We start from the raw sequence: 14640 nt of genomic DNA on the forward strand, positions 1-14640 counted from the left end.
TGTGTCACGCTGTGAGACTGTACTACTTCCTGTGTCATTGTGTGAGACTGTACTACTTCCTGTGTTGCAGCGTACGCTCTATCCAATCAATAACCTGCTTTGTGCTATTCTGCTATTTTGCCGCGTCACCTTTGGAGCAGCTTGGAGCAGAGAAGGTCTTGGCAGGCCTCCTCCTCCCTGGTCACCTCGGGGCCGTTGTAGAGGATGCGGAGCATGGAGCAGGCCAGCACCGACAGACCCAGCGCCAGGTCAGCCAGGAAGGGAAGACCCCCGGAGACATCCTCGGACGACTCCTGGAGGGGAGAAGTCATACGGGAAGATTTACATCTCAGTGGCCAGCGAGCCCATCAGTGAGTTATCATGCAGAAAATGACTAGGAGATGTGTGGAGAGTGTGTGTGTGTGTGTGTGTGTGTGTGTGTGTGTGTGTGTGTGTCGTGTTGAACTTTCGACCCTGTTGGTTCGCCATTGTTGATGACGTATCACCATTGTTGATGACGTGTAAATGATGGGTTAGCCAATCAGATTCTAGAAATGTCATATCCGGGCCTAACTCTGAATATAAGAGCGGTGCACAAAAGAGGGAGTCCACTTCTTGGGTGAATCCATATTTTTGTGTTCCATTCAAGAGCCCAGTTGCAACTGTATGTATTTTTGGAATAAAGAACCAGTCTTTGAACTGTCGGATCGAACCTCGGCAAAACTTTTAACTCTTTATTCATTTCTAGATATCCAAATTAAATCTTAGCATTCACAATGTGTGTGTGACAGTGTTTTGAAGAGTGTGTGTGTGTCTAGCGGACCTACCTGAGCTCTGACTGTGCAGGAGAAGCCCCACATGGCTTTGTCGGGGGTGTTGTGCTCCCGTCCGCTTCTCATCTCGAACGAGAACGTCACCGTGTCACCTTCGACCTGGACCGCAGAGCGGAGAGAGTTACTCTTTGGGCATGAACGTCCGGTTGCTTTGAGAGCGTGAACTGCGGCGTCGGCGCCGAAACACTCGAGCGGGGCCCTCTCACCTTGACCAGGTCTTTGGGCCACCCCGTCCCCAGGACACTGCGACTGCCGTAGCCCAGGGTGTTCCCGCCGTACTCGGTCACCTTGCGGCTGTTGGTGTTGGGCCCGGCGTAGATCACCAACTGGGACATCGGAGACAAAATACCACAGCACAGGGAAGAATTTTTACAGCTCACTTTTCTGGCCCCCGGGTGATTACTGTTTTTTTGCTTCCCTCTGGAATATGTAGGGGTGGGACGTCTGCCCACCTCCCTTGTTCTCTGTAAAGCGCATTGTGTTGCCTCTGGGTATGAAATGCGCTATACAAATAAAGCTTTGATTGATTGATTGATTGATTGAGCTCTTCACAGGGACTTTCTGCACCACATGATCATTATTCCCTCTGGAATATGTAGGGGTGGGACCTATGCCCCCCCCCCCCCATTGCTCTCTGTAAAGCGCATTGTGTTGCCTCTGTGTATGAAATGCGCTATACAAATAAAGTTTGATTTGATTTGTCAAAGGCACTGAATGGGTGAGGGGGGGGGGGGGGGGGTTGCTACCTTGTCGTAGTCGTACTGGGAGGAGCAGCGGGAGTCGAAGCGCAGGTACAGGCAGCGAGCCCCGGGGATGTGGACCGTCTCCTTGAACTTATAGTTGTCTCGCACAGGGTGGACCGTCTCCACCGTCTTCCCAGCAGCCCACGGGGCAGGGATCTTCAGCCCCGTGAGGAAGCCGGGCTCCTCCCGCTCGTCAAGGATCCGGAAGCTGGGCGGAGACCGGAGGAAGAGGTGAAAGGTCAGAGAGAGGTCATGAGAACGAGCCTCAGGCCGCCGCTGCGACAGAAACATAGTGGATTCTGGGACATCCTTAAGCCTAGTTTATACTCAGAGCCTTTTACACACTATGAACTAGGCCTCACCTGTCGTCAGAAGCAGCAGAGGACTTTGACCCCTGACCCAGGGATCCGGCCCCTAGTGGCGACCCCTCGGTGAAGAGGGGAGATTGGGTCTTCAGAAGCAGAGCAGTCTGGGAAATGATCAGGAGTTAACCATGTGTAAAATATGTAACTCGCTGCAATCGTCCTCATCAACTATCAGCGTTCACTTATTTACAAATCACAAATCAATCAGTTAGAAATCAATTCCTCATCGTTAAGCGATGCTAAACTGAGACAGCGCCCCCACCTGGCTGGTGTAGAGGACCAGCTGGACCAGCTGGGGCATGAGGGCGTCGGCCAGGGTGAGGGTCTGCAGGTTGGGGTGCATCAGGGAGGTGAGCAGCACGGGCAGTAAGTGCCCCAGCATAGTGGCCTTGGTCACCTGCTCCAAGCCTTTCAGCCTGGGGGACAGAAAACAGCAGAAGGATGATTACCAGCTTGTGTTAAAGGTGCAGTGTGTAGAATGTAGTGGCATCTAGCAGTGAGGTGTTAAAGGTGCACTGTGTAGAATGTAGTGGCATCTAGCAGTGAGGTTGCAGACTGCTACCAACGGAATACCCCCCCCCCCCCCACCACCACCTCTCCTAGCTACGGTGGCCTGTGCGGGCTTGTAAGGTGCCAGTAGCTAATTCCAGAAAACGTGTCCTCTCTAGAGCCGTTTGTCCCTTCTGGGCTACTGTAGAAACGTGGCAGCGCAACATGGCAGCCTCCACAGAAGAGGACCCACTCGCTATGTAGATATAAAGGGCTCATTCTGAGCGAAAACAACACAGCAATGATCATTTTCATGGGATTATACACTGCTTTTTATGAATATTACATTCCATTTCTGCCAAGTCCGCTGCGCTACACACCACTACATTCTACACAGTGCGCCTTTAAGAGTCCTAAAGGTCATAAAGGTCAAATGCACACGGGGCGACGGGTCGAGGGGTCACACCTGGTCTCCCGGTCGGTGATGCCGCTGTTGATGAGGCCGGTGGTGACCTGTTGAAGGGTCTCCAGGACCTCGTCGCAGCCCACCAGGATCTTGGTGGCCAGGGACAGGATGCTAGTCTGCAGCTCCTGGGAACCGCACAGAGAGACAGACCACGCTTCCGTAACAGTGCCTGAGTTATCATTTCATCAAAGCACACATTGTCCAGTAACTGTTAAATGGTAAATGGACTACACTTATATAGCGCTTTTCCACCTTAGCGGCACTCAAAGCGCTTTACAATGGCCTCTCATTCACCCATTCACACACACGCTCACACACCAATGGCGGTAGCTGCTATGCAAGGTGCTAACCTGCTCATTGGGAGCAATTTTGGGGTTAGGTGTCTTGCTCAAGGACACTTCGACATGTGGACAGTCGGAGCTGGGATTCGAACCACTGACCCTTCGATCACTGAACGACCCGCTCTACCAACTGAGCTACAGCCGTCCAGTAACTGTAGCTTGTGCTGGGGGGGGGGGGAATAAATCCCCACATTTACACAGCAAACGAAATGCGACAGGAGTGATTAACGAGAGACGGGAAATTTTAGCTGATAACCATCATGGCGATATCAAAGACATGAAAGCACCGTCGGCATTAAATAAGCCCACACACTCTCACAACACAGAGATTAACGGGAGACGGATTATATTAGTCGACGCCACCAGATCGGTATCAAAGACGAGAAAGCGCCGCGACATCGTTCCACTGGAGAAAGAACCGGGACGAACGCTACGCTGTGTCCTCGTGGGTGCCCCGTTGCTCTCGCTACCGCGTCCCGTCTTCGTCGCACGGAGAGACGGACGGACAGACTGACAGACAGCCTCCACATGGACAGACAGCGGTAGGGGTATTGAAAAGGGGGTGTATTACCTGTACCTTCATTGTTTCGCCCTGTAGGGAGTTGTCGCTGTCGTCGTTGTCGTCGGGCCGGATCAGAACGGTGTTGCTGAGCAGGTGGTTCTGAACAGCCATGAGGTAGCGCAGGCTTGGGGACGCCACCTGTCACGGGGGAGGGGAGCCACCAGACGCTGTGACACACGCTAATGTACAGGAACTATGACAGCGGGCGACCGGGCCGAACAGAGCAATGAGAATAAATGAGCCTGTATGCTGATAATGCGTTCGTATTGTACTATGATGCACGCACTGGCACAGTGGAGAGAAGCTTCTGGAAGTCGTCTCTGGCGACGGTCTGACATTTAGTGATGAGGAGGCAGGATTCGCGGACGATGGTCTTCAGGATGCAGTGCAGAAGCTCATCACTCAGTCTGCAGAGCGACACACGGAACAAACACAACATACTTTCTCCAGTCCGGTATGAACGTTTGAAATTATGTGAGCTTTTTTAATTGACTAAAAGAGATGGCTAAACTCTACCTGTAGTGGTCATCATCCTCACTCCCGAAGCGGTTTTTCTGCAGCTGGTCAGCAAGGTTGGTGAGAATAACATCGCGGAGCTTAGACAAGCCGCTGTTTCTCTCTCCTAAGAACCACACACACACACAGATACACACACGGCTCGTGAAGCAAGACACTACAGTACTGGTGTTAAAGACGCAGAGCTGTGAGTAGTTGAGCGGGTACATCAGTGAGCATTTCACCTTCCGTCAGAACTAGCTTCAGCAGTTTGTTGAGTTCGGACTCGCCCTGGTACAAGGTGTTCAGGCCCGAGCTTCAGAGGGAGAGAGAGACACAGACAGCCATGTCAAAAACACTTCGTAAAAGACCGGACAGTTGCGACCCACTCTAGGATGCTTTAGATTGCCTTCAACACTAGATTATGTTCTTAGTCACTTGTTTTAGAAAGGAGATGCACTTGTGAGTTCTGGCAAGTAGTAGTACATTAGCTTTTCCTACGTTAAATGCAATTATTGTTAGTCGCTTTGGATAAAAGCGTCTGCTAAATGACTGTAATGTAATGTAATGTAAACAAGGCTGTCGTGTACCTTTGGGTTCTCTGATGACATGGTTGACGCCGAGCCCGTTTGATATTACTGGCTCTGCGTACAGGATGTGCTTACCTGATAGCCATGCACACCTCCCCCTGGATCTCTGCTCCAATCTGATCCACCGGAGCCATGAGCAGCTGCCACAGCAGCAGCCCTGCACGCCGCACGCTCTCCCTGTTCTTCTCCGACTGGGGGTTGAAGAACCTGAACACCACCTGAACAAAACACAAAAGCGAGTTGAGTCAAAAGCGCTCGGCGGCGATCTCGGGGGAGGTGGGGGAGGGGGTTCGTCGCCGTGGCTCGGGTCGCGCCCCCACCTGGAAGACCACCAGGATGCAGCGGATGATGCAGGTGTCCCCGTTGACCATGGCCTTCTCCATGATGTCGCAGATGCTGCTGAAGTGGCGGGCCTCGATGGGGTGCTGCTTGGCCAGCAGGGCGCCCAGGGGCAGGCCGCCGCCGCTGGCCGCCAGCAGGTTGAGCTGGTGGATGCACATGGCGCCCACGTGGTGCAGCAGCTGGTTGATCACCTCGCCGGTGTCCACGGTCTCCTCTGTGGAGACAACAGATGGGATTGTGTTTTTTTTACAACGGAGAACGCAGCGATGATTTATATTTTCGTGGTCGGTTGTTTCGGAGTGAGGCTTCTAAACACCTAGAAATACCTGCATTTGTGAGTTCTGGCAAGTAGTAGTACATTGGCTTTTCCTACGTTAAATGCAATTATTATTAGTCGCTTTGGATAAAAGCGTCTGCTAAATGACTAATGGAATGTAACGTAAACCAGGCCGTCGTGTTGTGTACCTTTGGGTTCTCTGATCACATGGCTGACACCGAGCCTATGGCACACGTGATGGAAGGCTTGGTTGCCGGGGTTACACCACTGGTCCATGTAGTCGCTGGAGCAGGTCCAGATCAGGTTGTTGAGGGCGTCATAGCAGGCGCCTACAGACACCCACGCCAGAGGAAGCAGGGCACACCACAGTCAAAGCTCTTCACAGAGGGAGATGTATCACACTTTCGCCCCAATCCAAGAGAACGCTGCGGTCATTCGATCAAAGCAGAGTGAGTGTTAAAATGGGAGCTTACCCAGGCCGGCCACCTGCGCCCCCCGTCCCAGAGAGCTGCCAGGGGCATCGATGAGGTCTGCACGGCTGCTGAACTGACCGTCGGCCAGATTGAACACCAGGCTGGAGGAGAGGACTGGCGCGGAGAAAGGGAGGCAGTATCAGTAAAACGCTCCACCGGGCGGTATGAATCGGTGCACAAACAAACAAACAAACAAACAAACAAACAAACAAACAAACAAACAAACAAACAAACAAACAAACAAACAAACAAACAAACAAACAATGAATGAATGAATGAATGAATGAATGAATGAATGAATGAATGAATGAATGAATGAATGAATGAATGAATGAATGAATGATTTGGTTTATTTCGGACATTCTTAATGGACCATAAAAAAGCTGTTTCAAATTAGGTACAGCAAAGAAAAACAAAACAAGAACAAAAACAGCACAACAACAACAACAACAAATAAAACAACAACAAAAAAAACCATATCAAATGCATTTCACCAGACGGTACGGTATGTCGGCGAGCGTGAACATGCCCTCTCTTACTCTTGAGAGAGGAGAGGCCGCTGGTGCCGCCGAACAGCGAGCGCGTGGCCGAGCTTCCCGACACGCCGGGCGGGGACGCCAGCATCACCAGGTAGGTCCCGCACACGTACATGGGCGTCTTGCGCAGGATCTTCAGAGGGAGGCCGCAGCTGGTGTTGACGGCTGCGGAGGACAAGGCAGAAACGATGAGTCTACCGATACGCTTGGGAATTAGCGATTAGCTATACATGCTATGATGCAGTTCTTTGGTAACAATGTACACTGTCTGTCCCTATTCAAATAACCTTTTTTATGATATTTTTTCGGGCATTTCTGCTTTATTAGGACAGGAGAGTGGAAGGGAGGGAGGGAGGGAGAGAGAGAGAGAGAGAGAGAGAGAGAGACAGAGAGAGAGAGAGAGAGAGAGAGAGAGAGAGAGACAGACAGACATGCAGCAAAGGGCGTGGGCCGGATTCAAACCCACGCCGCTGCGGTAAGGACTAGCCTTTACATGGTACGCACCCCAACCCATTGAGCTACCGGGGCGCCACTCTATTCAAATAAACTTTAATGAAATAATGGAGCTGATGGCACGGGTCGCGCGACCCTGCCGCCCGCCTGCTGTGTGTGAACGGGGGAGGAGTTACCGGACTGCTCCTCCTTGACGGTGTTGGTGATGGCGGAGCCGGTGAGGGCGGCCAGGGTGGCGGAGTGGGAGGCGCGGAAGCGGGACATGCGGCTGAGCAGCAGCTCGTTCAGACACTTGGAAGACTCGCCCTCCTTCCTGGTCAGGATCACCCTCTCCTGGAGGACGTCGGCCACGCACAGCCCCGTCTCTGTCTGCACCGTGGGGGGGGACGGGACGGGAGGACAGGGGGGGGGGGAGGATGAATGAAAAATCACGAGTGGTCGATTCAAGCTGGTTTCAAACAGAGACAATAGATTTATTCTGATGATACGTTTTTGCAAAGCCGACTCTGAAAACAGGAAGTGCTTGAGAAAGGAAGTGACATGCAGTTTCAGGATGAAGAGAACAGGGAAGTGATGTCCCACAGAAACAATTTGTAGTTTTAACAGACTGATTCTAGGGGAACGGACTACAAAGTTAGAACAGTCAGGTAGGAAAACGGAAAAGAACAAATTGATGTAGGTAACATTAGTGAGACTGAAATTTCATTTCGAGTCGGGTGAGAGGGGGGGGACAAGGGGAAGGACAATGCTGAAGACCACTGAGAAGCTAGGGGGGGGTGGGGATGGATGGGTTCTGCTTACCGACAGCTGAAAGACATCCATGAAGACCGAGTGGCCTTTCTGGGTCTTCTCGTTGAGGCTGGCTGGGGACCACACCCAGTACAGGTAGGTCCCATCAGAGCACAGGTGCAGAGTGGTCATACTGCTGCCCACTGGGAAATGGTGGACTGGCATGGGCACGATCTGGCACACCTGACGGGGGGCGGCACAGAGGTCAAAGAGCATCAGAATCATCGCCGCGCGTGATTTTCGCCGTCAGTGCGGCGGGGTTATGAGCACACCCTCTCCCTCGGAGAGCAGGGGGGAGAGGGTTTGCTCGTAGGGGGGTCTGGACGAGGGCGTACCTGGAGGGTGAAGGGGTCGATGACGTGGCACAGCTGATGGGGCTTGGCGTCGAAGGAGGCGGGCCGGTGGAGGAGGCGCCCGCCGCCGAACACCACCCAGCCTGGCTCCAGGTCCTCGTTCCGACAGTAGACGAACCCCCTGGGACAAACACACACACGTTCCCGTCATCTCCGGCCAGCGCTCCGCCTCAGAGCCCGATAGTCAGGGGGGGTATTAGAGGGTAGGTGGGGGGGGGGGGGGGGGGTAGAGGACAGGAGCAGACCGAGGGTCCCCAGGGAGGGAGAGGGGCGAGGGACCGGGGGTATTTATAGAGCAGAACCCTCCCTCCCTCTCTCCTCTGAGTGCTGCAGATAGGGGTGTCGGGTTACCTCAGCGTCCCGTGCAAACCCGAGCCCAGCTTGCTGATCCCTCTCCCGAAGGAGTTGGTGGTGTAGAGGTAGAGGCCGTCGGTGGCCAGGCAGCGTCCCAGGTCTGTGTCTGCAACACGGGGAGGCAGAAGGGAAAGAGATGTGACCGAGGGACAGGCAGGAAATTAAGGAAGGGGGGAGATGGGTATAACGGCAGAGAGGACACAAAGAAGGATAGAGACATAGAACAGATACTGTAGATGTTCATCGGTTCGATTTGACGGCGCGATATCCTCCATGCTGTGGTTTCAGAGGGAACAGTCCGACAGATTCACGGACGCTTAACTTGTCAGTATTTGTCGTGTTTCTTTCTATTTGACTATACGGTGAAGACTTAAGAGGAAAGAGTTTGGATTGATCAAAATCACAACTTTTCATGACCTCCGCCCGAGGATTACGCAAAAAACGACCAGACTGCTTTTCATGAAACTCTGTGGAGGGGTGTAGCATGGGCCAATTAAGAACCCATTCAATTTTGGCACACAGGGCCACGAAATGCATTCTGGGATGGAGGTCTGTGCTGTCTAAGCACCATTTCTAGTTGGCTCATGTTTCAAAAAAAAAACATGGAACCCACATCATTAGTGAATAGTCAGAGGAGAACATGATCGAGCCAAACAGCAGAAATGACGAGGCAAAACGGCCTGCTCCTTCTGGCTGAGCCTGACTGCAGCGTTAGTTGATAGGTCTGTGGAATTGGCACCACAACCCAATTCAATCCACATATTCATATTGACTCTCCTCTGGCCACCTGTAGGGGGCGCCAAAGTCTACAGTGGTCTGATCGCCTTACATGGCTCTCTCCAAGGTCAGAAAATTGATTAGAGAAAGCAAGACATCACCACCACCCCCCCCCCCCCCCTCAAACCTCCTCCTAGTCACAGCAACTCTCCCCTCCCACACAGACCTCTGTCTTCACCTCCCTCGGATGAGACGGGAAGAACATCTGCAGGGTCTCCATGGCTCTCTCTCTCTCCCTCTCTGCTGGATTTGCTAACCGGCTCAAACAAATGATTGATTGATCTAATAAAACATGCATGGTCTCGTACAGAGAGCCACTACGATGGCCGTCGGCTGTTTAGTTCTCTAACTCATCATAAGACACGGTTGTCAATTTTTTTTTTTTTTTAAACTGTTGATAGGCCTGCTTCAGTGTATGTTTGCTCTTTGGTCCACGACACAAACACACACACACACACACACATGCACACACGGACACACACACATGCACACACACACATGCACACACGGACACACACACATGCACACACACACATGCACACACGGACACACACGGACACACAAACACATGCACACACACAAGCACACACACACACACACACACACACCAAATGTAACGAGACTTACCTTTGCTCTCCGCCCCTCCAGAAGTGCTGTCAGGTGTAGGCAGCATGTCCTCGAAGCCCCAGGACACGCTGTGTTTGCCCCCGAGCAGGCAGGACGGGGACCCTGGCCCCCCCTCCAGAACCAAGAGTCTGGGGGAGAGAGACAGGAAGAGAAGGGACAGGTCACACGCAGGGTTAAGCTGCTCCACCAATCACATCAGTGTATTCCAAGGAGGTTCTACTAGTAACCAATCATGTGAGCATACCTATAGAGCACGTCGGCCACAGGGAGTTGGCCCAAGTCTGTCTGTTTCTGCAGCAGGTGAACCGTGTGGATGAAGGTTTTTAGAGACCCCCTGGAAACATAATTCAATATCAGGATGACACATAGGCACAGTCAAATGCTAAACAACTCCCGTCATGTCAACGTTACAAAGCTGATATGCGGTCGTGTCATAACTGCTTCAGGCTAAAGTGAGGGTGTTCCAAACATCGCATTGCAATCGATGCGTGTTGGTGACGAGAAACGTCGCCGGTTCAAACTGCTTGTGTATGCGCTATTGGTTATTCATGTGAGTCATGGTGGTTGATATTCAGTCTCGGACCATTGTCTGACTCCGCCCACAGCGTGATTCAAACACCTGATGACCTCACCAATGGATGTCGTCACATAAGAACGTGACTGTCCCTCGAGTGAAGTACCTAGGACTGGAATGATTTAGTACTGATAAGATACTGTAAGGACATGCGATTGCAAGAACTCCAATGTACCTGTACCCGTACTTGTTACACATGGTGAATAAACTTTTTTTTATATTTTATATTAACCTTATATCACACACACACGCAAAAATGGGAGAGAGAGAGAGGATAGCTCTTTAACTAGCCACTCCTGTGAGTGGAAAAGCAACAGGACTGGATGGTTCCGCAGAACAAAGGCCTCTCATCTACACAAAGAGGGGAGGGTTCTGGTTTTGACAAGTCAAGCTCAGTTGTCACCACCAGAAGCCAGACTTCTTCCAGCCACTGGGGGAAAAAGGCAAAAAGGCTTTAAAATGCTTTTTTTTTGTGAGTCACGGACCCACACACGCAAGACCCAAATGTTATCATTACTGAAAGACGCTTGAATACATCATGTTGAAAAGGGTTGTGCTCAGTTGGCTGAACGAAAGAAGCTAGTCCTGCTGTAAAAGGGCTCAACAAAACATTTAGGACATACTGTAGCAAATAGGAAGTGAAAAAAGGAGGTTCGCCTGTTTAGAGGAGAGGTCTTGAACAAAGCAGGACTGGTCTTCCCCCAAAACCGTGCCATTCCGAAGCAGCGCCAGGATATTGTCGCAATTCAATTCGATTGCTTGGCCATGTTGGATACATTGGATAAATGGTAAATGGTAAATGGACTGCACTTATATAGCGCTTTTCCACCTTAGCGGCACTCAAAGCGCTTTACAATGGCCTCTCATTCACCCAATCACACACACATTCACACACCAATGGCGGCAGCTGCCATGCTAGATGCTAACCTGCTCATTGGGAGCAATTTGGGGTTAGGTGTCTTGCTCAAGGACACGTCGACATGTGGACAGTCGGAGCTGGGATTCGAACCGCTGACCCTTCGATCATTGAACGACCCGCTCTACCAACTGAGCTACAGCCGCCCCCGGATAGCTTATAATCGATCATGTTCTCCTATAAAAGCTGAATGCCTTACATAGTTTATAGGGTAATAGTAAGTAGCCTTTGAGAACAGATGGTTCTAGAGCCTGGTAGCCCATAGGGATTCCTGATTCATTAGCGTGGGGATGCAGAAGTACACCCCCTGGACATGTCGTAGGGACCCTCCCCCAATCCAACCCTTGATGCTGAGTGCCAAGCAGGGAGGCATTGGGTACCATTTTTATAGTCTTCGGTACGACTCGGCCGGGGATCAAACCTCCAACCTCCCACTCTCCGGGCGGACACTCTAACCACAAGGCCACTGAGCTGGTCTAGTTTATAGGGAGCAATGTGTTAATGGCATTAATATAGCCGAATGTCTTTAATTATTTAAAGAGAGCGTTAATACCTTTAATCGTTTGATCAAGCGTTGGATAGTCCTGTAAATTGCGTATTCCTTCAATGTGCAGCATCGAGTAGCCTACCTCATGCTGAAAATGCTTGTTTCCTATTGTAAGAATCAAGAATATTTGAAGGAATAGAGAGAATGCCTATTTTCTACAGCATGTATATTTTGATGATCTGTGCACTTTTAGACACATCAGTTATGAGAACGAACCCAGCGATTTCCCTTGGTGGTTATTTCTGCAGTGCAATTCACACCCACAACTATTACACTATTTCTGTCTGTCCAACATTTTGACAGTTTGCTGCTGAGTCACAAAAGCTTGCTCTCACAAAATTATAATCACAATTCTTTCCTTTAGGCCTATTTCCCTGTTCCATCGTCAAAAGTTTAATTATCCTTCTTCTTTAGAACACGAGTCAGAACAGATTTTGCTTTCATAAACAAACGCTGTAAATAGACTTCCCTTGCCAGAGGCAAAAAAAATCTAACTAATTATTATTCTGTTTTGTTTACAGTACTATGAATTGTTTATAGTGTGATGCAAATGTGTGTGCTTGTCAATTGTGTATTTGTTTAAATAGCCTATTATTAGATATTATATATCTCATAATAATATTATATAATAATAGATATTCAATATCTGTGAAAGCCCCTGATTTTTTGTGTTTTATGGTAGGCTGTTGCAGCGATTCATTCCAAGTAGGCTTTTGCCGACACAAAAGACAATGGAAATATATCTCTAAATATATCTAATGCGAGGACAAACACATCTGTTGTCTTTACAGTACATACATGCACACGTATTACATGTATTAACAGGGAAAATTTGAATTAGAAAATCATTTGACTGGCCACCATGACACACATCGTACAGGCTATTTGGTTCTAATAAAAAGTGTCAATCCTTTAATAACAGGCTGTTTTCATTTAGTAAATTGTTTGATTCAAACAATTTCATTTAAAGGTGCTCTGTTCGATTTACTGCACTTTCTGTAAAAATAAAAATAAAAATCCAATATATGCAATAAATAGGTCCAGGGGAGTCATAACTATCTGTACAGAAAATATAACGGTGTCGTGCCTGTGGAGCAAATGCTGAATGTATTTTTATCATGAGCGAAGCCGGCCCGGCGCTGAGCCCCACCCCCTGAACGGCACCGTATGGAGTGAAAACGCCCACTTGTTTATATCTGATGCGCTGCACCACTGCCCCATCTAGTGGCCGAAAGAAGAAAAGAGAAATCGAACTGAGCACCTTTAAGTTTTCTGTAAAATCATTCATATGTCAAAAGCATGGCGCGGGAATGACAGTCTCGGGAATAACAGGGTCGCGGCTTTGACCCTAAACAAGGCTGACTACCAACTATCTAACTTCTTTAAACAATTAGGCTAGTTAACTCTTGATTTTCTGGTTTATCGATTAAGCAGTCACACTAGATTTAGAATATTGTTGTTATTGTGCTTCAAATTGCCAGAGAACAATCTAAATCATTTAGTGGTGCGCTTTTATGTTTGAGACAAAGTTAAGAGTGTTACTTAGTTAAGAGTGAAAGTTAGGAGTGTGATCTCACCTAGCGCAGGCGAGAGCCACCAGGGCGGCAGCAGCGTTCTTCCTCTGCCTGTGTGCGTGCTGCAGCATCGGGGTCTGTCCCTGGGCTTGGGCTGCCTGCTGGCCCCCCTCCTCCAGCCAGGAGCAGAGCAGGCCCTCCAGGCCGTTGAGGCAGTCGGCGGGCTCCTTGCTGAGGCTGAGGGGCTGGCAGTCCCGCAGGCAGGCCAGCAGCACCTCCGCCGTGACCCCGCAGAGCGCGGGGTCGCTGCGCGTCTGGGACTGCAGCAGGGGGAACACCAGCAGCAGGCCCACGCGCGAGGTGAACGGCGCCTGTTCGGGCTGCTGGAGCAGACCCTGTCGCTTGAGCAGGGCCAGGGCCTCCTCGTCGGCGCCCCCGGCCCCCTCGCGCTCCTGCTGCTCCTCCAGGGCCAGCTGCCTCTGCGCTCCCCACAGGCCGCGCAGCGCGTTCAGGCGGTACTCGAGCAGGCGCGCGTACGCGTTGCTCTGGTTACCGCAGACGGCGCGGAGACGCTCGGCCAGCTCCGCCGGGTTCTTCGTCTCGAACGTGAGGATCTGGAGGAGAGAAGCAGGGAAGACACAAATGAGCCTTGAGGAGTCTGTGGCATGCAGGTCGAAGCCCAGGATGGCAGAGACATCCTCCTCATGATGACGGCATCCGCTAGAGTGAACTGTGGATGTATAATCATCATGTAGCTTTGGTCTGGTCTGGCTACCTCCAAATCAAATTTCCTTCAATAGAGCACTGATGCACTCTGAGATAATGTGCTAAATTGAATATGAAGGAGAAAGAAAGGAGTTTGAGTCTTTAATGGCTCTGATAAAGCCTACAGTAAAGAAATGTATACATTCAGGTTAGAAAGTTTTCCTTAGCTTGGAACCATGCTGAATATTGCTTTATTTCACTTCACCGATATTAAGCTTTAGCTTGGATGTGCTCAGAATGAGAAGAACTAGGAACTCTCAAAAAATACAGTAGGATATACTGTAGGGTGTGTTATGTGTGCTAGTCTGGGTTTTATTAGCTGCAAGTGTCCCAATTCCATTTGTTTCAATAACACCCCTGAAAATTATCAAAGGGCTCTAACAATTTCAAGAAATCAAAAGCATGATCAGACTGACTATTGTATCATAATAATCGGTATGGGCCGATCGATCAACCTGCGATGGAAATTGTAGATTTTCG

General features: G+C 50.3%; 1 protein-coding gene across 1 annotated transcript in view; it reads right to left on the reverse strand.

Moving 5' to 3' along the window:
• hectd4 (HECT domain E3 ubiquitin protein ligase 4) overlaps positions 1-14640 on the reverse strand; it is a gene marked incomplete at both ends in the record, with an annotated part of 55865 nt that overhangs the window by 39196 nt on the left and 2029 nt on the right. The window contains 23 exons of the mRNA XM_084457528.1: positions 130-293; positions 807-911; positions 1019-1138; positions 1559-1763; positions 1918-2024; positions 2183-2336; positions 2876-3000; positions 3788-3916; positions 4065-4185; positions 4295-4400; positions 4519-4589; positions 4939-5081; positions 5184-5419; positions 5671-5811; positions 5956-6069; positions 6495-6656; positions 7121-7313; positions 7746-7916; positions 8069-8207; positions 8438-8546; positions 9845-9972; positions 10089-10178; positions 13459-14009. Coding sequence (XP_084313654.1) covers positions 130-293; positions 807-911; positions 1019-1138; positions 1559-1763; positions 1918-2024; positions 2183-2336; positions 2876-3000; positions 3788-3916; positions 4065-4185; positions 4295-4400; positions 4519-4589; positions 4939-5081; positions 5184-5419; positions 5671-5811; positions 5956-6069; positions 6495-6656; positions 7121-7313; positions 7746-7916; positions 8069-8207; positions 8438-8546; positions 9845-9972; positions 10089-10178; positions 13459-14009 — 3584 coding nt within the window. The remainder of the gene's footprint in view (positions 1-129; positions 294-806; positions 912-1018; positions 1139-1558; positions 1764-1917; positions 2025-2182; positions 2337-2875; positions 3001-3787; positions 3917-4064; positions 4186-4294; positions 4401-4518; positions 4590-4938; positions 5082-5183; positions 5420-5670; positions 5812-5955; positions 6070-6494; positions 6657-7120; positions 7314-7745; positions 7917-8068; positions 8208-8437; positions 8547-9844; positions 9973-10088; positions 10179-13458; positions 14010-14640) is intronic.

Source organism: Borostomias antarcticus (assembly GCF_949987555.1).
Source record: "Borostomias antarcticus genome assembly, chromosome: 23".
Lineage (NCBI taxonomy): Eukaryota > Metazoa > Chordata > Actinopteri > Stomiiformes > Stomiidae > Borostomias > Borostomias antarcticus.